At 38.7% G+C, this 23,489-nt stretch overlaps 2 protein-coding genes across 14 annotated transcripts in view; one reads left to right on the top strand and one right to left on the bottom strand.

The window, feature by feature from the left end:
- Positions 1 to 23,489, top strand: part of Alas2 (5'-aminolevulinate synthase 2) — a 129,952-nt gene that overhangs the window by 64,172 nt on the left and 42,291 nt on the right. For 5 of the 13 annotated variants that reach the window (XM_033760128.1, XM_010610109.3, XM_010610108.3 and 2 more), the window contains one exon: positions 13,413 to 13,602. The exons of the other annotated variants lie outside the window; for them this stretch is intronic. The gene's annotated coding sequence lies outside the window, so the exon portion shown is untranslated. The remainder of the gene's footprint in view (positions 1 to 13,412; positions 13,603 to 23,489) is intronic. 13 annotated transcript variants of the gene reach the window in all.
- Positions 19,057 to 23,486, bottom strand: Fam104b (family with sequence similarity 104 member B). The gene is made up of 3 exons (XM_010610098.2): positions 23,369 to 23,486; positions 22,807 to 22,906; positions 19,057 to 19,339 (listed from the first exon to the last, which is right to left on the bottom strand). Exons 1-3 carry the CDS (start codon positions 23,389 to 23,391, stop codon positions 19,112 to 19,114), a joined length of 351 nt encoding a protein of 116 aa, XP_010608400.1. The 5' UTR covers positions 23,392 to 23,486; the 3' UTR covers positions 19,057 to 19,111.

The following is a 23,489-nucleotide window of genomic DNA, read 5'->3' as shown; positions in this document are numbered from 1 at the left end:
GCCAAAGATACGTCTCTATTCTGGTATGTTGTGAGACTCATGCTAGGAGTGAAAATCTAGACGGATCCTCTTCTCAGGCCACTATTTGGACTCCATATCCAAGTGGAATGGGAGACATGAAGTTTCAGAAAATCTTTGTTCCAATGAATATTTTGACGTTTGGTATTTTAGGGCATCACTGATGATCATTAGGAACATGATTCCATTGCTATACTGGATAGTGAGACCTCTAGAGAGCATTGCAACATTTGACCTCATAAGAATCTAAACACAGGGAAAGGAGCCAGTGAAACAGACTGACAAAAAAGTGACCCACAGAAGCAGGAAAAGTAGAAGCAGAGGTGAGAAAGATCATCCAGACTTCCCACATCGCCTGATTGCTGGGCTTGTTGTCATGAATCCGAAGAGATAAACCTAAATGGCATCTGTGCCTCCTGTGCATGCAGTAAAAATATCTTCCTTGGTAAGGCTCTGTTTTTCCTGTAAGTTTTCACTCAGGGACGACTCTGCTATATCAGTTCCTTGCATATAAGAAGGCTTCCTGGAATTCTCTATGCGGCCCTGTTCTTCACTGACAAAAATACATTATGACAGAGAAAATGTGCATGTTTACACTGATATGATAGGGCTCCGAGAAAAGTGTGGAGGAAAAAGGTCACCAAAAAACTTCTGGATTAACAGAAAATTAAGCCAAGATGTTTATTACATTGATTTGTGTACAATATAGTGTTTCCAATAAACAAAATGACAGTAACAGGAAACTTGCTCTACAGTGAGTGAATAGCATAGGATGTCATCACTTAATAATAATGTACCTGAAACCCTGCTGAGCTCCAGGCTCAGGATTCTGGCTTTGGCAGACTTTGCACACCCAGAAACTTTCCTTGAAGCATAAGAGTCCTCAAAGGGCTCACACTCTGTAAGGGAGGGTGGCCAAATTGAAGTTTATAATAGCCCAAGTGATGGGAGGCATGGCAGACCTGAGCCAAGGGAGACTGGGAATATAGAGGAGGGCCCTGCAGCCCACGTTCTTAGGAACAGCTTCTACTAGGCAAGTGGTGATAAACCTATGGCACAAGTGCCCCAGTGGGCTATTTGTATCATTGAAAACTCTAAAAAGTTCACCATCAGTGTCCTCGTATGATATATGCTATTATTACCTTCACTTGCATATGAGCAACTCACACATTTTCGACCAACATGTATTGAAATGCAGTCTTTACCCTGTGAATGTTACCAATCTCTCCATTGTGATTTGGTCATCTGTTTTTATTCACACTCACCATTCACACTTCCCCCTTATCCGGCCTTACTTCCTTACTTCTTCAAACCTGCTCAGTGTGTAAACATCCCTTTGGTTACATAAGATCCTTCTTCCTTCAGCATGGATCATTGCCTTGCCCTACGCCTCAACATGGCTTAACACTGAAAGTTAAGCTGAGTATCAAACACATCTCAAACACTCTATCCACATGCAATTTTCAACTGGAAACTTGCTTCTCATCTCTAAAGGTATTCACAATATCCTTCAGTAGTGGAGTTTATCAAATACCAGGAGTTCTCGTGCAGGAGATAACACCCCATAGCTTTTCCATGTTGCTACATGACAGTTACTGGGTCTTATTAAAAATTCTGCTCATTACCATAAAGGCTTTTCTTATTTTCTCTTGCACCACTCATATTTTCTCTTGACACACCACTCATATGACCAAATTTTTAAATGAGAATAAAATTCTAATCTCAGCTATCTGGACCATGCCAGTGAAGTGGTTATCCAAGGAGTTATGCTCTCACTAGACATTCCTGAGTTCAGATGGGAAACAAGAACATCATTTCTTTTTTTAAACCAGGGATTGAACTCAGGTCCTTGCACTTGCAAAGCAGGCCACCGAACCGCTGAGCTAAATCCCCAGCTAGAACATCATTTTTTAAAGTTGTCTAATAGCACCTTACACATTCCAGAATGAGATACTGTAATTGTTTTAATACAGAAAACATAACTTTCCATACTGAATTGCTTTTCCATTGCTGCTGTATTAGTTACTTTCCTTGTTGCTGAGACAAAATACCTGCCACCCAAATTTAAAGGAGGAAGCTTATCTTGAATCACAGTTCGTAGAAGTTTCAGTCCATAATCGGCTGGTTGCAAGGCAGAGTGACATGGTAGAGGGGCATCACAGAAGACAGATAGTTCAGGTCAGGCAGAAGGTAGCAAAGGCAGCATGCAGCAAGTGATAAGTGACAAACTTCTTTCTGTCCCTTATATCCTACCCACTGTACCAACCCTTAGGGCTGGTAGCACTCACACCCAGATACCTTAATCCTAGCATCACACCAGGAAACAATCCCAGCATCACATCTTTGATCCCTAGATCCAGCCACCTCCAAAAGACCCCTCCTATGACCACAGGAGGCTTTGGGGAGACATCTAGATACAAACCATAATGACAGCCATATCAATTTACCACAAATATTATGGTTTTAAATGACAGACATTTACTATCTCATAGTTCCCATCTGTCAGGAGTACAGGTGGGGTTAGCTGTATCCCATTTTTGGGGTTCATACAAGACTTCAAACTCAAGGCCTGAGAAAGAACCCAGTTCCAAGCTCATTCAGATTGTTGAGGGAATTTGGTTTCTTGCAGATGTAGAAGGCCCCTGTTCCTCCGCCGCCTGTTAACTGAGGGTGGTCTTTGCTCCTATGGGCTTCCCATACTCCTCCTCCTCCTTTTTCTATGGCCTTCTTCAGTGGCCAAGTCACATGATCCAGGATACTCTCTGGATCTTAAAGGAGGAGGGCCCTGCAGCTCAGGTGGTCAGTAACACACAGTAGTGTGTTTACAGGTTGTCCCCACACAGCAATACCTAGATATCTGTGCAGTGGAATATCTAGGGAACAGGAGCCTTGGGGGCTCTTAAATTATTTTACCCTTTCAGGAGGAGATTGTGAATTGTGTGGCATGAAGCTAAGAAAACAATGATTGCTGACACTGATTCAGTACCAATTAGCTCCTGAGTGCCACGCAAAGTCTCAAAATCCTATTTCCCCAACCAGCAAAAGACCAAATATTCTACACAAAGGGTTTTAAGTGACAGCCATGACACTAGAGACAGGACATGAGAAACCCACAATTTCTCACTTAGGAAGCCACTTTCATGGTTAGAAATAAGGAACACATGTGTGCATGGTCTTATGAAAACACTACCTGCACCCTCAACTGGTCTTTCTCCCTTCTCCTCTCATTCCCTCCCCTCACCTCCTCCTCTTCTTTCTTCCTTTCATCCTTCATTCCTTCCTTTTCTTTGTCTTTCTTTCTTTCCTTATTTCTCTTTCTTTGTCTTTCATTTCTTTCTTTTTCCTTTCTCTTCCTCCTCCTCCTCTCCGTTCCTCCTCCTTTTCCTCTTTCTTCTTCTGCCCCCCCCCATCACTTCCACTTTGTCTTGGTGCTGAATGGTGCCTCAGTTCGTCTCACTATGGTATGAAGTACTGCCTTGGGAGAAGATAGGTGTTAGACTTTCCAGAGTAAGGCCCTCCTGATCTGCTGGAGAAGCTGGATCCTCTTTTAAACTTTGCCTAGGAAATGGTGAATGGATGTGGCAAGATTCTTGAGAGAAGGCAAAATTCTCTGGAAGAGCAGATCTTTCCTTTCAGGGATGTGATGTTAGATAAACAGTGTCTTTAACTCCCACCCTCTATGTATGGAACGACTGGAGGATGAAAGTCCAGGGGCTTACTGGTAATTGGCTTCTTAGCGTGACAAGTCAGTTAGCTTTCTTTTTGTTTTCCCTGTCAAACCAAGCACTACTCTCTCAATGAGACCTTTGAAATCAACACCCCTCCACCCACTTACCCCCAATGGACAGTGTGTTGGCTCTGGGCCCTCTCCCAGGTTGTACTGGTTTTCTGGGAATCCTGATGACCAAAAAAAGAGTTTTCAGTGTACTAGAGGTGATGTAACAGTGGAGTGATGAGGAAATTGATCATAAAACCCATAAAACCCATCCATCTGACGGTAGGGGAATGTATGTAGGGTGGTGATAACGGGGGTGTGTCCAGGAAGGAGTAGACCAGAGGTAGAGGCATTAAAATGTAGTGGGCTGTGTGGCTGGCTGGGGATGTTATTTCTTTTAGAGTATACATCAATGCATAACATTTGTATTCATTTTTTACATCTATTTCTGACAGGAACAGAGACATATGAAATTATCTCAATAGAGTTCACATGCATACTCAAGCAGATTATAACAGAATGCTTCTCCTTTTGCAAAGGGGATAACTCACATTTGACCAGCCATACGTAATTTACAAAATGGAGCATTACATCTCTCTAAATGATCACAGCAGTATTAAGCAATTACTGGAGAATATTATCATTGTCTTTTTCATTTAGATTATGAAACAGACACAGAGGGCTTCAGAATGCTACACCAAGTAGCAGATGCAGTAATCATTAGATCTTAGATGCAAACACAGGCATTCTTAAATTTAATCACCATGTTTTGTTGTCATCCTCTAATGACACCAAGCCGTACATATCTGCAGCTCAATTTCTCTCCTTTGTGATGGTCTTGAGTATCAAGTTGTCTGTCAGACAATTTCATCTTGTGGTCCCACATTTGACACGCAATGTGCACAAATCTAAATTTACACTAACAACTTGCAAAAGTTTGCCTTCTCTAATGTCAATGGCTCTGTGAAAGACACCACCATCTGGCCACCAGCTCCTGCCAGCCCTCCTCAAATCCAGTCAATCACCACAATCTACCAATGAAACTTTAACCAATTCTATCTTCTCTCTTCTTCTGCCTGATGCCTAAAATCTTCAGTGAATGTTCCTGGCTATGTGCTCTTGCAGTTCATGGAATAGCCCTGCAAAAGAGAAAAAGAGAGGCCTCAAAGCCACTCCTGAGAGGATGCAAACTCCTTGGAAGTGTGTTCCTCATCCTGCTTTGTTCAGTGTTGCATCCCCAGAGCTAGCACAGGCCCTGGCACACAATAGGCCCCGAACAAGTAACTGCTCATTGTGTGAGTGGGTCTCTTCTCCGAGGAGCTGGTCTTTGTAGATCCATGAAATCTACACAAAACCTGACACAGTTTTCAGTGAGGAGCATGACTTGGGACTGCCTTTCTCAGTACTACATAATTCCAGCATTGCTTTCAGAATGCCCGCTTGACCTGCAATTCAGCTGCATTGTTTTATGATGTCACTCTTACTTCAAAATGAACTCTTGTGGCATGAAACAAAGAACTGCTATAAAATGTTTCAAAGTGCCAAACAGACATGAATCAGAGGACATGTAATCATCAACATTATTCTGATTGTTTGTGTGTGTATGTTTCCTCTTCCAGTAGGCTCCAGACAAAGAACACAAGGAGTTATCTGTAGCTAAACAAAGTTGTTGCCAGGAGGAAAACCACTCACTGTGGGAGTACATGAGGTCTCTCATTGATAGGGTGCTAGAGAACGTTTTCAGTCTTTTCCGCTGGATTTGGGCTTGTAACACACACGCTTAGTTCCAGAATCACACCCTAGTTCCAGCCAGCTCCAAAAAGCCCCACCTATGAGTGCATGAGGCTTTGGGGGAATCTCGATACAGATAGGCAGAAGACTCAAGAAGTGAGGCGCTTCTTTCATTGGACACCTGCAGGAAATGGGGAAAATTCTTTGAGTATCTTTATAATTTTTATCTCAAAGGTGAAGCAGTACAGCCAAGGTCAAAGCTTTGGTTGGTTAAGACAGAGCAGTCATACGAGCCAAGATATGCTTCTGATGGGCCCTATGGATGGGTATGGAGAAGAAAGCATTCACCAAATCAATGGCTGCATACCAGGCACCAAGGAGATGTGTTCATCTGCTCAATTAAGGACACCATATCTGCTACAGCAGCTGCAATTAGAGTCACCACTTGATTAAGCTTATGGTAATCCACTATCATTCTCCAAGAACCATCTATCTTTAGCACAGGCCAAATAGTAAAGTTAAGTGCAGATGTCGTGGTCAAAGTCACTACTCCTGTATCTTTCTGGTTTTTTATGGTGGCACTCGTCTCTGCAATCCCTCCAGTGATGCAGTGTTGCTTTTGATTTAATATTTTCCCAGGTAGGTGCAACTCTAATAGCTTGCAGTTGGTCTTTCCCACAATAATAACCATCAAACTATAGTAAGCCAGTGTGGGGATTATAACACTTACTAAGTATATCTATACCAGTTATGCATTCTGGAACTGGTGAAAAAACTCCAGATAGATTTGGGAACCTACCAGGGCCACTATGAGTTGGACTTTGACTAAAACTCTATTGATTATGTGACCGCCACTGGCCCCTACTCTTACTGGGACCACAGTGATATTTTGGATTTTACAGAATAGTCATTAGTTCAGAACCAATGTCCACTAGTCCCAGAAATGTCTGATCATTTCCCCTTCTCTAATGTACCCTAGTAAAATGCCTTAGGTCCCTTTGGGGAAAGACGAAAAAATATTGATGATATAACTATTTGGTAGTATATCAGGGTCCTTCCTCAAGAGGACCCAGACTCCCCTTCATTCAAGATGTTCTGGATCTGTAAACTGGCTCAAATCTGGGAATTGATTGAGGGGCCATGATTCTCTCTTGCTACAATTTCTTCTGATTTGCCCTAAAATATTTCTGTTTACATAAACCAAGTGAAAACTTAGTAGGCTTCTGTCTGTTTCACTTCTGGGAACACCATGACTAATGAGCCAGTGCCATGGGCCTATATGTGCCAGACCATGACTGTTTCTGCTGTCCATTACAATAAATACATATATACCTTGTCTTTGGCACCTGAGTGCTGCCACTTGACCCTTGCCAATTCAGGATCCAATTAAAGCCATTGCCTTTAAGTTTCCCAGTTGAGTTACTATATTCTGTACACAAAATTTCTGTCATACAGAGAAGAGCAATGACAGGACCCTTCAAGGATACTGTTGCTGCCCTCACAATTCTGTTTCTTCAGATGTTAGTGCAATGTACTTTTTCTGGATTCTCCCAGTGTGGTGGGTTAGGTTTTACCCAGCAAGTGCAGGCCAACATTTCCATTTCACTGAGGCTTTAAATCCACCTCATCAACAGTAATTTAAGGGATATCTGGCATCTCTAGATTGTTTAAAGTGGGCCAACTTTTGATCAATACTTCAGCCAATCAGCCAAATGCACCTTTTAAAAACTTCACAAGCTACATTAAATTCAGAATTTCTACTTCATGGGCCCATATCAAGAAACTCAACCTAATCTAAGATTATGTTTCTTCCACTGTTGTCCTACATTCATAGACTCCATTCCAATATTTCTTCCTTGGTCCTCTGCTTATAAGAATTAAAAAATTCAAGAAATTCTTTGGGAGTACAGTGAACCTCTTCATTGGTCACACTATGTACCTCACCTTTATGAGCCTTCTGAGATTTGAGCCTGGTTATAGGCCAAGAGTCAAAAGTGAGTACTGAGGGTGGGTCCCAAGGAATGTCAGCATGGTCTTGCTTGCTAACTGCATCTAGGAAGATCATTCCCATTACCATAGGCTACTCAGGATTGCATTCCTCAGGTATGGGCCCATTAAGTAGACAGTCAGAATTTAATGTGGGGGTTAAAAAATGGTATCAATAGTTTTTTTTATCAGTTGGCCGAAGTACAATCTTTTCTTTTAGAGAACACTAACTGATTCACTGAGCTTAGTTTTATCTCTTTTTGAATTGAAGATAATGATGGTAGCAAAATTCCAACCCTTTTGTGGATGATTGACTTAGGTCACACAGGTTAGAGGTGAATTAAGGCACATCTTTTTGAACACACAGGATGCAATCACCATGCCTCAGTTATTCTCATCACATTCTCAACCCCTTCCCTCACTCAAGAATAACCTCCCTCCCAGTCTGCAGTTAAGTTTGAAGTCTGTGAGCTACACAAATGGCAGTCCATTTCTTTCCTCCCTTTCACTTGATTTTGGGAAGAAACCTCGTAAAATCATTGTAACTTCCCAATGAGATCCTGTGGGGGAATACTTTACTAATACGATGGCAAATCTCAGAGAATAACTATCGGTGATTTTTCTTGGAACACTGCTCCGCAAACTGCACCAAAATGTATATAACGGAGAAGAAATTATTTTCTCATCATTAAAATGTTATGACCTTTTGAAAATTCCACATGTAAGTGAGATCTCAAATTAGTTTTCTTTTTTCTGTCTCTGGCCTAGCATAACAACTGTGAAGAGCAATCACGTTGTCTCAAATATCAGGATTCTTCCCTTTTTTGTAGTTGAAGTCAATGTGTTAATGGGGGGAGCATTCATGCACATGTGTTTGTGTAAAATTTTCCTACTTGTTTATCCATCTGTATGTCCAAAGACAAATAGTTGAGTTCTATATTAGTATTGTTTTGAATAATGTGGTGAATTTAAGAAAGCAGACGTCGCTTCCTTCCTCTTTTCTTTTCTTCATCCCTTCCCTCCTTTTTTTCTTCCTTTAGGTTAACTTATTTAATCATTCAACTGTGTCATTTTCAATGCACTTGACTAGTACATGTTGAGTATCTCAACCAGAAGATCAAAAATCTGTAATGCTCCAAAATCTGAAACTTTATATGACACCACAGGTGAAAAATTCCCCACCTGACCTCATATGACAGGTTGCAGTTAAAATACAGTGGCACCAAAAATACTGCATAAAGTTGAGGTAGTAATTTCATTTTACAGAACAGTGGTTCCCAAGGCTCAGGGATGGTGGAAAGACATGCTGGTCAATTGGACAAAATTTCAGTAAAAGGTTGAATAGCTTCCAGAGACTTAACACATAGTATGGTGACTATAGTTAATGTGTTATATATCTGAAATGTTCTAAGAGAGTAGCTGGTAAGGATTCTCACCACACACATTCATAAAAGTAATTATGGATGTGATGATAACCATCATAAAGTTGATAAAGTTGATTGTAGTTATCATTTCATTTTATATATATATATATATATATATAAAATGCACATTTCAAATATACACCATATTTACATGTAAATTGTGTCTCACCAAAGTGGAAAAAGTGCTATCACCTAGCAGGGGTTATCTACAAACAAAAACACTAGTATATCTAATCAACTGTAGCAAGATTAAAATTACAAAAATATATAAACACATATATTGCTGTGGTATGATTCTTTTAATTTCTTTTGGAAGATACCCAGCAGGGGAATAGCTGTACTCAGCCATAAAAATGAGAAATTAGACACGTTTATAGCTAAATGGATGCACACTGAGGCTATATTCTTAAGTGAAATAAATAAAACACACATGTATAAATACCAAATCATTTCTCTGATGTGAGAAACTGAAAGTGAAAATAAGGACTAAAAGGTCTAATAGATAATGTGAAATAGGAAGAAAAGGGTCAAAGGGGAAGGGGAAGTGGGAAGGATTGGGGAAAGGAAAGAAGGGAATGGAATTAATATGAGAAAATGAAAAAGTGGAAACAAAGTCTTTGTTAATATGGAGGTGGGAAGGATTGAAGGGAGGGCAGGGAAATGGGGAAAAAATAAAAACCAAGATAGATTACATAAAGGTGCAAATTTCCAATGATGAATGTTATTAAATTATATACCTAAAATGTACCAATAAAATTAATTAAAACATGTACAGACACACTAATGTCCTGTTTCTCATGTAGCAGCTGTGGGAGTACTGTTCACACTTGCCACACAAGGCGGCAGCAGATGACCAGGAATGGCTCTTGGAGCCCCTGGGCCAGGAAAACCAGCACTAACTTGCAGAACACATGCTCTGAACAGAGACTGTGCTCCCAACATGGAGGAAAGGGAATTTCCATCCGGTTCTACCAGAGTATCCCAACTAGGAAGGCAACTGTATCTCCAATCCCTGTGCTATATTCCTTGTCTTGCAACTTCAACTTCAGAGCCCTCTTTGAGAAACTCCTAACTCTGAAAGATGCCTTCTGCTTTTCAGGATTGGTAGGGCTATGGTTTAAATTATGTGAAATTTCTGGAACATTCAGTTGTCCAGCAATTCCTCATACTGCTATCAGATAGGAGTATGGACCAAGTGTTTTACAGGTTCTTATTTTTCCCAATCAATGAATTGATCAGGACATTTGATGAATGTGAAAGGTCACTGTTTACTTTAGGGTATAAATAAAAAAGGGAGAATAAATGAAAACAAAGTGCTCAAGGAAAATAGCGTGCTTAGAAAGAAAAGAGAAGATACATCCCGAAAGCAAAATAGACCACTGCAAGAACAAGAGGGCAGTGGCCCCAAAGTCAATTGCTGCTGTTTGCTTGTTTTCTTTGGTAGTTGATCCAGGTGGTCCCACTTGAGCTTGTGCTAGAAGATTGATATCAGGTGCCAGGTTTAGCGTGGCCTTCTATCAGAAGATTGGTACCAGACGCGAGTCTCAGCTTGATCCCATGTAAGGCTTGGGAGCTGCGTTCTGCACCCACACAGTAAATCTCCTTAATTGGTAGGTTGTATCCAACTACTCCAGCCATGTTATCATGTCCTAGACTCTCACTACAATATTTTCTGGGCCATTTTATTTTCAGTGTCAATTAAAGTATATCTCCATCTGATACACACACATGCATGTTCACATGCTTAAGTACACACACACACACACACACACATACACACACACACAAACACACACACACACACACACACACAAATCCAGTCCCTTTTCTCCATCCAATCTCTTCAGTCATCTTTGCTGATATGTATAGTATGGACTGTTGGTGTTTCTGAAATTGACACCTGGAGGTACCAGGGAGAATAGCTTCCAATGGGAGATGTAAAGGTGAGAAGCTCTGAATGTAAAGCTCTGATCAGAACTTGGGGAGCAGCAGAGGAACTGCCAAGCAAGGAGGTACAGTTTGGAGTAGACTGAGTAGGTCCCCTTTGGCTATATTTTCTTTTTTGCAGCATCAGATCCTGGCTCATACCTGTGGCAACATACATTTCAGGGGACAACCTGTAGGAGCCACTTCTTATTTTTCTAGTTATGAGACCCACACTTGGGAAGGATTGTGTTCTAGGGGCATTTTCCATATGCTCATACCATAGCCATTTCTTGAATGGCTCATTCCATGTTGAGGTTCTCACTTGTCAACTTCATGATGTCTGCCCCTACAGCAACAAGAAATGTGAGTGTGCACTGTTGTGACATGGCAGTCCTGGGTCCCTCAAATGTGCTGGAAGAAGGAAAGGCCAGAAGTGAGAGCGGAAACAACCCTTCCATATGGAATTGGGCAGCTATGAGTTAATTATGTTATTAGGCAACTATGTGTTAACTGTGTTATTAGGCAACTATGAGGTAACTAGGTAACTATGCTCTTTGTAGAATGTACCTGAGTGGCCGTATAACTTCTTTAATCTATCACCAAAGGAGTGTAATGGACACAGAAAGTCCTGCCAGGACTCTTTGCTCTCCCCCTCTCCACTCCTTTGTTTTGTGTCAACCCTGCTTGCTATATTCCCAGAGAAATATAAATGGAATTAAGCTTTATAGATGTAAAAAGAGGTATATAAGGAAGTGCAAACTTCGATTCAGTGCTCCCAAGACTGACAGGAGTCACTCACTGAGCCACCTGCATCATTAAAAGCCAATTTTGTTCCTATCTTCATTTTAAAGAGTTACCTGTGCTGAGGTCTTCACTGTTTCCTGCTTCAAAAGCAGCATTAATCTCATAAATATTAAGCATCCATTTAATTTTCTACTCTCTGTGTCTGTTCATGGGGAGGGCACAAAACTCTGTGTAGCAAGATAAGTGTGAAAAGCATAAGTACAGATACTACTGAAAACTGTTTCATGTGTTAGCAACGTAGGCCACAAGCACACGTTAGTCAACAAACAGGCAATAAGGCCCAAAAATGATAAGGGGAAGATATGTACCAATTGTGGGGATAAACAAAACTACATACATATTTAGCTCCTGAACTGAAACTACAAATTCCATATTACCCAGGTATTCCCCTCCTAGGTATCTTCCCTAAAGAGCTTAAAACATCACACAACAGAAATGCACACATACCAATGTTTATAGCAACTCAGTTCGTAGCAGCCAACTCCTGGAAGCAGCCTGTATACCCACCAACAAATGATTGGATAAATAAAATGTATCTATACATAAGGGGATATTACTCAGATATAAAGAAGGATAAAGTTGAGCCATTTGTAGGAAAATGGGTGCACCTGAAAAATATAATGCTGTGTGAAATAAACCAGTCATACAATCTTAAATATCATATGATTTTTCTCATTTGAGTAAAGCAAAGTACAAGCAGAAATAATAAAGGATGGATACAAGCATACAAGGGGTTGGATATCTTGCAGATGGAAAGGGATCCAACAGATCAAGGTCGAGGGGAAAGGAGGTGGTCAAAGGGAAATGATTAGAATAAAGATATGCTATGTACAAGAACCTAATAACCTCAAAGAATGTAAAAATTATACACCACAAACAGGAGTAATATCAACAAAAATGAAAATGAGGAAAGGTGAATTAAAGGAAGTTTCTTTTAAGAAGAAACAAGTATTATATACATGTACCCACTCCCCAAGATGACTATAAAGGGCATAAAGATAATGTACTGAAAGCATGTACTAATAAAAAAAATAAGAATTGGGGTTAGATTAAGAAAAGATTAATGACTGGATTTCTTGATAGCAGCCATTCTTTGTGGGGTGAGGTGGAATCTCAGTGACCAATCTTCAATGACCAGTGATGTGGAACATTTTTTCATATATTTACTTGATGCTTTTACTTCTTTGTCTGAGAAATGTCTGTTCATTTCAGATGTCCATTTTTGAATTGGGTCTTTATAGTTGGGGGGCTGGTTGTTTTGAGTTCTTTATATATTCTAGATAAGAGTCCTTTGTCTGAGGAGCACCTGGTAATTTTTTTTTTCCCACATTGTAGGTTGTCTTTTAGTTCTGTTGATGGTTTCTTTTGCAGTGCAGAAGCTTTTTAATAAGATGAGATCCCACTTGTTGATTCTTTCTGCTAGTTCCCATGCTGCTGAGGATTTGTTCATAACATCTTTTCCTATGCCAATGTCTTCAAGAGTTCTGCCTAACTTCTCTTCCAGCAAGTTTAGTGTTTCTTTTTTAATATTTTTAATATTTTCATCAGTTGCTCAGGAGTAAGACCATATGTATAGTTAATGGCCTCTATGTTCTCTGCCCAAACCATGTATGCTTCTCCATGTGGAATGAGTGATTTCTAGCTGCTAGGGGAAAGTGCCATTTGCTACACTTGACTCAATATTTTCTTGGAAGAATTATCTGAGAATTCTTTTCTCGTTCTCTTTCAGGCTGGTAGTACCAAAGACATTGAGTTTATGTCTTTAGTTGTTCCATCCAGCAAGCTCCTGGTTTCACTTTTCTTTATAGGTTCTTGACACCAGTACCAGCCCATTCACTCCAAGTGGTCAAAATCCAGATGAACAGATCAAGCATGTCTCCCTGGCTACAGTTTGAAAAGTCATCATGACTTGCCTTCTGTTGTAAACAGTGTCAATATGATGAGACTGGGTCCCTTTGCCAGTCACGGCTTTTGCATGATTGCTCAGCCCTCACTATTGTGAGTAGCATTTCCCTTTGTTATGAGCTTCTATTTATGTATTCATTCATTCATTCGTTTATTTATTTATTTTGGTACTGGGGTTTGAATTTGGGTCCTTGCTCTTGCGAGGCAGTTGGCAGAGCCACTGAACTAAATCGCTGGCCTGTTATGAAGTTTTAAAATAGAGGTTGAACTGGATAACTTCTTGGTTGTCCCTCCTTCTGATTATGCCTACAAACCCAAGAGGGTCCTCACCATGCAGGCCAAAAACCCTGCCTTTACAGATTTATGTATGCTGAGAATCTTCACGAAGTGCTCTGGGGTCACGTCATGACATTCATCAAGCATAACTTGTACTGTACTTGGGCAGAGTTGTGAAGCGCTGAAGTTATGAAGCACTAAAGGTCAGGATTTCCAGAACAATGTTGAAGTGCACATAGTCCTTTTTGTGACCGGATGCTGCCCGTCATGGAGCTCAGAGAAACTTCTGAGGGTTTTTGAAAATTAATTTTATTGTTACAATTTAAATATGCATAACAGTCACATTCATCAAAGGGAATTTGAACCTGTACATGGTATATCTTGATTCCCTTTTTTTCCCAGTCTCCTCTCCTCCCTTCTATCCCTCTTCCCCTTCTTATTTACCAAAGCTGTTTCCATTTTTGCCTTCTTTTCCCTTTATTCCTCCTCTTCATAGTTTCTCTTTTCTTTTGAACAATTGCTTCCTATTTTACATTATCTATAATACACTTTTGTCCTTATTACCCTTTTAGTTTCTCACACCAAAGAGATGATGTGATATTTACATATGTGTGTCCAATTTATTTCATTTAAGAATACAGTCTCAAGGTGCATCCATTTAGCTAGAAATGTCTGAAGTTTATCTTTCTTTATGGCTGAATAGTACTCCATTATATTAAAACACATTTTTTATCCATTCATCAGTTTATTGTTTGGTTTGTTTCCAAGATTTAGCTATTACAAACTGTGTCATTATAAACATGGGTGTGCATATATCATTGTGGTATGATGCTTTAAATTCTTTTGGGTAGATACCTATCAGGGAAATAGCTGGGTCAAATGGGACATCTAGTCCTAGTTTTTTTAGTAATCTCCTCACAGATTTCCACAGTAGTTACACCACTCTGCTATCTCACCAACAGTGGAGCAATGTTCCTTTTTTCTTCACAGCTCCACCAGGGTTTGTTGTTGGTTGATTGGGTGTAAGTGACATCAGATGGTCGGTCTCAGAAAACCCTCCCTTAGGCTAGGGATGTAGCTCTGTGGCGCTGCTCTGGCAAGTGCAAGGTCCTGAGTTTGATCCTGGTACAAAAAGAAAGAAAGGAAGGAAGGAAGGAAGGGGAAAAGAAGGGAAGGGAAGGGAAGGGAAGGGAAGGGAAGGGAAGAAAGCAGTCCAGTGGAACAGAAAGAGTTATACCTGACTTTAAGATAACTGGCAGGAAGTTAATCCCCCAGTCCCATGTGTAGTGGAACACTGGACCAAGGATACTTAAAATGAGTGACCTTCAAATTAACAAGCTCAACATTAATCAATTTATTCATTTTGTCTCTATTTTTTTACAATATAGATCTGCTTAAATCAAAATGTTCCTTTAGTAGTGAGGGAAGAGCAAGTCTTAATTCATATGGATACTTTCTTTGCTGTCAGCGAGGGAGAATGCATATAAAATATAAAAACAAATTTACATTCATTTTAGTTAGATTTCATAGACTAAATTTTGGATTTTTTTTCCTCTTCCATCAGAGAATAATGAATAAAGACTTTCCCCTGGTGAAGGCTAGATATGTGTGCCTCTTTAACCAAATCATCATTTCCCTATAGTCTCCACAGGTGTTTGGAGAATTGGCAACTAAATTTGCTGTTGTGTTTTGGATAATAGGAAACTTCTCATTGCTTGTTATAGGAGTAAGGCTAGAATAAGCACAGAGATCACTAGTCAAAGCTGCACTGGTGTAGGACTCCTCATACCAATCAAGCAGGTGTGCCATCATTGGTTCCAAGAGAAGTCTCTTAGTTTAAAGAAAAATTGAAAATGAGTCTGAATGCTTTCTTTGGGACAACATGTGCCTGTATTGTCCAGTCTCGGTTCATGTATTTAACTAGTCATTTCAGAAAATATTAATTTTATCCTGGCCACAGCTACCAGCAAGGAGGAATAAGAATCTCAAGAGGAGAGTATCTGATATTGTTGTCAGCATCTAGATGATAAATTAGATCTAGAGGCTGAGTACCATCACAAGCAATGAGAAGTTTCCCATGTCAGTAAGGAGCACAAGCAACCATATTATGGAGCCTTCATTGAAAAATGGGGGGAAGATGGTATATGGAAAGGAATAAAAGTTTAGAAAATCATTCAACATGTGAACCTTAAAGTAAAATTTGCTTCATTTTACTCATTTGCTTATGTAAATAGGAAACTGTTGCCTAGAGATAATCATTGAATGATTATTTTGTTCTGTAGCAATAACCAGGTGCTTCTTAGACGGAGCAAGAATTCTATGTGAATTAGAAAAGCATAATGATAATTGTTACTCCTCTAAAAGGAAAATCTCAAGGTAAAACCCACAGTAACCTGCGGGGAGTAAATGCTGAAAAGCTGAACCAAAGGCTCTGCCATCTGTTAGTTGAGGAGGTCCATGTGTTATGCACGTGAGGTGAAGTTGAGCAGTCAGCCCTAAGGTATACAAGCAAAGCATGAGGGCTTGCCAAAAGATTTAAGTTGGGAACTCAACACTTTATTCTTTCAGCTATCCTATGCATAAACCCCTTGTTCAGTCTAGGTCAGGAACTTATTCTGGTTAGTGGCCATGCATTGATAAAGAGACATTGCTGGATATGCTGAAAAGTTCCATATTTCAAATAGTGGCTGTGTATGAAATAGGTTTAGAAGAAAAATGGATCAATTTTGATGTTAGTGGTTTTAGATACATGCACACAAACACACAGAAGATTTTTCTTGGTTTAGTTAGTCCACTTACAGTGTTCAAAGTGCAAAGTGTCTGGCATCACTTAGCCCAAATGCCAGATGTCAGGCCCTGTCAAATTGCCCAATTAGTTGGCATTTGCAGCCCCAGCTCTGAGGACCAACCTGGTCTTCTCTACAAATGCAGCTCTATAATGTAGGAAAGGGACTCTGTTTAAAAGTGTAAAAGATCTGGCTCTCAAGTGTGGCACTGCTGCTTGCCCACTGTGTTCTTTCACCAAATCATTAAACCCTGTCAATTTCATTAGGGTCACATGTAGTCATGTGGGCGATTTCCTACCAGCCTCCTTTTCCTAGCGTGTATTAGAAAGCCCACACCATACCTGCCTCAAGATTACTGTTAGGAACTCACATACACTGTGGCATGTGGTAGGTTTTCCTTTAAGGGCAGGTCCTCTCTCCCCAACTACCCTCCCCACCTAACCTTTGATGATGCATTCTGCCCTCACTTTATGTTCTCATTTCATTTAATAGCACTCTTAAGACAGGTTCCAACCTCACATCTTGAGCTAACCTGGATTCCCTTCTTCAAAATCCTAAGTTTGGAAAAAATCCAGAGAAGTCTCTTTCATGTAGTAGTCTTAGCAAATAGTTTTATCTTATAGCAGAGATTATTTTGAAGGGCTAATTTCTTTCTCTGCTATTAAATAGAGAGTTTAGTTTTAAGACTGAAGGACTTGTACAAGGTCCGAATGATGAATGTAACTGTACTGTATACCTACAATGTACCAATAAACTCAATGAGAAAAATAAATAAATGAATGAATAAATAAATAAATAAATAAATAAGACTGAAGGACTTAAGATGGTATAAGCAGGTTTAAACAAATTGTGAAGGCATGTGGAGATGATATATTATCCTTACTAGGAAAAGAGCTTTACTTTGCCCAACCTGGACCAAGTGTGCACTTACATTACAAAATATTATCCTCCTTCACATTTTAATTAAGTTTCTTATACATTTTAGGTTTATATTATGATCACATTCATCACTGGAAATTTATACCTGTTTTACTATATGTGCTGCCAAAGCGAGCACTGGGAATTTGTACCTGTACAGAAACAAAGTTTTTGTAAATGCTTCTTCACATTTATGATTTCATGTTTCATATATCTAAGTGGGTTGTGAATGACAGAAAATTTGTTTTCTCAAGTTTTCTGTCACACTGTGTTTTTAGTAGACACTTTGTTTGAATAGGATATCATGTATTTAAGCCTGTAGGATTCTTCCTGGGTATTACTAAGTCATATTGTGTACATGTGGTTTCAGGGTCCAAATATATTGACTTCTTTATTATTTGGTTGTTTGCGGTACTGCTACAGAGAAAAGGGTAGCCTCATATCCTTTCTCTTTTGCTTGCCATATAACCTTTTGATGTCTTTGTTTTTGATTTTTGAGACAGGGTCTCGCTATGTAGTTCAGACTGCCGTGGAACTCACTATGTAGCCCAGGCTGGTCTCAAACTCACAGCGATCCTCGTGCCTCTGCTTCCTGAATGCTGGGATTACAGGCGTGTGCCACCATGCCAGGCCATAAAGCCTTCTAGAATTCAAACATCATCTTTTCAATCTTCTGGTTTTCCAACTTTTATTTTGCCCTCCCTTCACCCCTCCTCCCTTCCCTATTTACAAATACTTTATTTCCATTTTTTCATTTTCTCATATATTTTTCTTTTCTCTTATTTCCTTTCCCCTACCCTTCCCACTTCCCCTACACCTTTAGCCCTTTTCTTCTTATCTCACATTGTCAATTATACCATTAGGATCTTATGTACTATTATAGATTTTCACAACAGAGAAGCTATTTGGTATTTACACATGTGTGACTTACTGGTTTTCCAACTTTGGAAACACTGGCCACATGTTCTTGCACAAAACATCTAATTGGGAAAAAATGGACCTATACCCACTCCTAACTTTTATGTCAGTAATGCTGTAAATGTTCCCCAGCATTCTCCTTAGAAAGATAAAGAATTGAGGCTGTTATTGAAGAGAGGTTTCAGTCACACTGTGTCAGTAGAGCATTTCTATTCTAAGGAGCAGCAGCAAGGCAGTTCATTTCAGTGAAAGACTGAATTAAAGGTTATATACTTTGAAATCCTAAATTAAGGTTCGGGTTCTCTTTTGCACTTATTTGGATTTTTTAAAAATGAAAATGACATACTTTTTACTAGGCTTTTCAACTTATAACAGCAAGGAATCACATTTTAAAAAGTATTTTGAAATAGAAATTCTGACAATTTGGAGGCAAATCTGAATTGGGCATACTATGGATTCAGTGTATTGGTGAGAATTTCTCATAATAGTATCTTAGCATGAAGTTGACACCCAACTTGAAAGGAATTCTACAAAAATTTCATAAAAGCCTCTTTGAAATTATACCAGTGCCGTAAAATTTCAAATCAACAGTTGTCGAAAACCTGTTATTTAGAATATAGAGTATAGAGCCAACAGACTTTTGTGTGTGCACACCATTGCTTTTATAAATATGGTTTAGGTTGGAAAAAGGAGTGCCTACTCCTTTATGTTGGAGGTTGTCTGCGTTGCTGCAGGCTGTAGAAGTGAGCCTCCTTCAAAATCTGGTTGATGTAGTAATAAGGACCTTGGCCCAGTGCATATTCCTCGTGGAAGGACTGAGGGATGTTCAGATTGAATTCAGCAATCATCTGATTTAAGCCATATTCTGGTCCACCTGCTCTCTCTGAGCTAATAATGCTGCTCCCATTTCTTTCACTGTCATTGCTTGAAGACTAGAAGGACAAAGACAGAAAGATGATTAGTTAATACAGTTGCTGCTGTACAGAACATGTTCCTTGCTCATCTTGGAGAATGACAGCATCAAACTCTACACTGGGATTAACAGTATACAAGTACAGTCACTTTAACTAATTCATTTTATCCTAAAACAACCCTATAAATTATTGGGATGAATGGCTCTCGTTTTCCAGGTGAAGAAATAAATCCTCAAAGTCCCAAAGTTACATAGCTAGGAAGCATCAGCATGAAGATTTAAGCACAGGCCTTTTAATTCTATATCCCTTAGCATAGCCTCTGCCTCACCTTGTACCATTCAATTCACTAACCTGCATCAGAGAAGCAAGTCCTCACCTTCCAAGGGAAAGCCTCAACTGACCCTACAGAATGTAGTGAAAATCAGGTCCATAAAAGTAAGATGGATTCTCAGAAGAGGAGACCATGGCAAGAACTCTTAACTAATTTGCACTATATAACAATGCTGACATTGCAATTCTGATAAAGGATTGTTTTCCAAAGTTAACATTAATAGGACTTAAACCAAGGAGAGTCATGATCCAGTGGTCATTTGATACTGCTTAACTTAGGTTATATACTAGGTTTCCCTCATGCATCAATAGATAACCTATATTCACTTTTATGCAAATATACTCATATATTAAAAGAACTGTCCATGAAAGGCATAAACAGGGGACAAGGGAAGCCATGTATGAGAGCAATCAACAATGGCTACAAAATTTACTTAAAGGCGAGATGTCAGAAGCAATTTCAAAAGAAAATTTCTACAGAATCCTTGGCATGATATTCAAGGCCACTGATGATCTTCTCTCGCACATTCTTCTCCCAGTAATTTTTCCCTTGGAGGTACCAGCCTCCAAGGAGAATTTTTCACTCCAAGGAGAATTTTTGCCTCCTCAGAAGTTCTTCTTTGCCTAGCTTGTGCTCTTGTTGTTCTCATTTTCTTTACTCTTCCCATGAATGTCCTCACCCTTAATAGCCATTGAAACCCGGGAATTGTAATAATAGTGTCTTTTACTTTTCTTGTTGCTTTGACAAAATATCAGACACCCAAAGTTAAAGGAGGAAAGGTGTATTGTAGCTCACAATTTGTAGATGTTTCAGTCCATAGTTGGCTTGCTCTGAGCAGAGTGGCATGGCAGAGGGGCATCTCAGAGGAGAAACTGCCCATCATGTGTCAGGGCAGGCATAAGAAGCAGCCAACAATAGCAACAGCAGGAGGCCTGCCTTCTTTTTGTTCATTTTTTCCCTTCCAGGCTACCTGTCTTTTGTGTGGTGTGATCCACATACAGAGTGGGCACCCTTTATTACAGAATTACACTCTTAATCCCACTGTCACATCTTTAATCCCAGCATCACACATGCTAATCCAGCCATCTTTGAAACTCACCACCTATGACCACATGAGGCTTTGGGGGAACATCTAGATACAAGCCATGACAATGTCTATTCAAAGGCACCTGCAGAAACTAGATTAACTGAAGCCAATACTCCTCATCAACCCATCAGAACCCTTAAAATATGTGCTCCTAAAGTTACAACATGACAGTTCAATATTTCTTCATACTACTAAAGTACTGTGGAATTTTATGAACTGCATAATATCAAATTAATCAGGCTGTTGAATTACAGTTTTCCCATCAGCAAAGGAATGATGTTCATGCACTAACCTCTCTGCACCAATGAGGTATCTATTCTGTGCTTTTTGTATCTTAGTTTCCCTCAGAAGTTGATATTGGACCAGAAATTGAGTTCTCAGTTATTTTCTAGCTCAAAAATCAAACCCATGATAAGTGTCAAAATTTATGCAACCTTACCTACCATGTTTAAACTCAGCAAATGGAATTTGAACAAAGACACAAACGAATAAATAGAAAGACTGACAAGTAGTCATCACCTACAAGGAACAACTGGACATGTTTATCTTCATTAAACAAGTGAGATTATAATATTCAGTTGCAATATGAAATTTCTTGAGATACTTAATATGCTCTGTAACCAAAGTTTCTTAAAATGTATACCACAGATTATAACACCTTTGGAAAAGTTTGTCCCTTAGTTTTGAATGTATCTTTTAATAGAAGCTAATTTTAGAAGTTTCCTATTTTGCTGCAGGGTTTGCAAACTTAACTAGTGATCATTACTTGTTTCAGCAGATTGACTCTCCCAAAGTTGTCGAATGAAGTTATACATCTTATATGTATGCTATGCAATCAAAGCTGTTGAGAATGACTGAACCCCACTAAAAATCCCAGAGAAATTATTTTTTTTCTAAATTTTGGGCAAAATTTTCAGTTATCATCTGAGTTTATACTATTTAAATGTTGACCTGATAGGGGAAAGTTCCTACATTGTGAAAAAATGAAAGATTTATACAAATCATTAAACTTTTTCCTCTCATTTTGCTTCTTTGTTCCCTTGGAATCCTATCATTAGGACATAGTTTGAGGTTTATTCCAGCAAGCCACTCGTGTTTATATCTATATATATTTTCACTGTCACTTCTGGTATTATTGAGTTATCAGAAAAATACTGTAAAATGAATGAATGTTCTTGACAAGTAAGATGTACACTAACAGAAACATTTGTGTGGGGTTTTTTTTGCACTACTATAAGTCTCATGCCTGTGTTCCATGAAAAGTAGTGGCATAATTTGTGAAAATGTTAACGTTGAAAATAAGGAGAAATATTTATATACTTGCAACTACATACAATTAAAAATGCCATCAGCAAACAGGAAAAAATTACATGACTTAAACCTAGATATATTTTACCCATCCAAGTAGCTGCCCAGAATCTATAAATATAGCTACCTTTTTGCAGATTCTAGACAGAGGAAATGAATTGACAATCCTTTCACCTGTTGCTTATGAATGGTAAAGTGAGCATTATTTAATAACAATATTCAACCAGAAAAGCTTCACAATTCTTTTAAACTCTTATAGTAAATGACACCAATACTGCTGTAATGAAAGGAAGAAAGTAATTTACAGTTTCTTGAATTTAAATTCAAGCTATCCAATTCAAGGACCTCTATAGTTTTGCAAAATATTTTGACACCACCCCTCAATTTAATATTTATTTTTCCATTAAGAAATCAAGAATTGCTTTCTAGCTAATGACATATTATTACATACTTGAAAATATATTTTTCATCTAAAAATAAGGTGAAATAAAATTATTATTCCCTACTTATCAATGAAAAATGTCCAAATTCATCCTGGGTTTTTGTTGTTGTTGTTGAACAAAATCTTTGTGAGTTTCCTTTCCCTCTTCTCTAGGATATTGGTATCATAAATAAGAACTGTGGCTCAAAAGTCACTGCAGTCAAATAAGAGTACTATTATGCTTTCATGGTATAATACTGTTCATTAAAGAGATTGAATGTAAGGATTTAGTGTAAGCAATGAATGAAATAGGGAAGCTATTCGATCATATTTCCTACCTCCACATTCTGAGACTCCTGAAAACCAGGGTTTGCCTTACTCCGTTTGGATTGTGGACAATGTTCGTTATCATTGTCATTGGAATTTATTCTCCTTTTTCTGTAAATAAATTATAAAGAGGAAATTCTATCATAAAACATTTGATCTTTTCATTTAAGCCAGTAGCAATGTATATACTTAAGACTTGTGTAAGAAGAAAACATGTTATTTTATCTTGCTCCAAGAGAGTTAAAATCACAAATTTATCACTGCACATAAAAAAGAAATATATAAAAGAGGGACTAAAAAAAAGTGAAGCAGTAAATTTCATTCTTGTCATTAAAATCCATGTCAATAAAGAAGTTTGAGATATTTTCTAAGAAAACAGAAGTCACTGCTGCTCTAACAAATTTAAAATTAGAAGTATATATTATCAGGTGGCACTAAGACTAAAAATATAAAACAGGAATTCTACATATAGTCAAGCTATAAGTTTAATTTCCCTAAATCAGCATCATAATATTAATTCATGCTTCAGAATAAAAACATAAAGAGCTTTATAGTTAAGTTTTTAAAGTCTACCTAATAAAGTCCATTGTCTCCATTCCCTGAAATTACAATTCCAGGTTATGTGAAATTTTAACCCTTTTCACCATATAATAACTTGTAAGACGTGTGGCTTCTAGTGTCTACTTCCTGGTAA

This window comes from Fukomys damarensis, unplaced genomic scaffold (assembly GCF_012274545.1).
Source record: "Fukomys damarensis isolate Sample0158 unplaced genomic scaffold, DMR_v1.0_HiC HiC_scaffold_39, whole genome shotgun sequence".
Taxonomy (NCBI): Eukaryota; Metazoa; Chordata; class Mammalia; order Rodentia; family Bathyergidae; genus Fukomys; species Fukomys damarensis.
The sequence above is the reverse complement of the archived record's forward strand: the minus strand, read 5'-3'. Positions and strand labels throughout refer to the sequence as shown.

What these genes read in the sequence shown, in the direction of transcription:
- Fam104b (XM_010610098.2), bottom strand. Translation starts at nt 23,391, where the DNA reads ATGGAGACAATGGACTTTATTAG. An exon ending in GAGACAATGGACTTTATTAG is followed by an intron (nt 22,907 to 23,368) that starts GTAGACTTTAAA and finishes ATTTATTTACAG; the next exon opens with AAAAAGGAGAATAAATTCCA. An exon ending in AGGAGTCTCAGAATGTGGAG is followed by an intron (nt 19,340 to 22,806) that starts GTAGGAAATATG and finishes TTGTCCTTCTAG; the next exon opens with TCTTCAAGCAATGACAGTGA.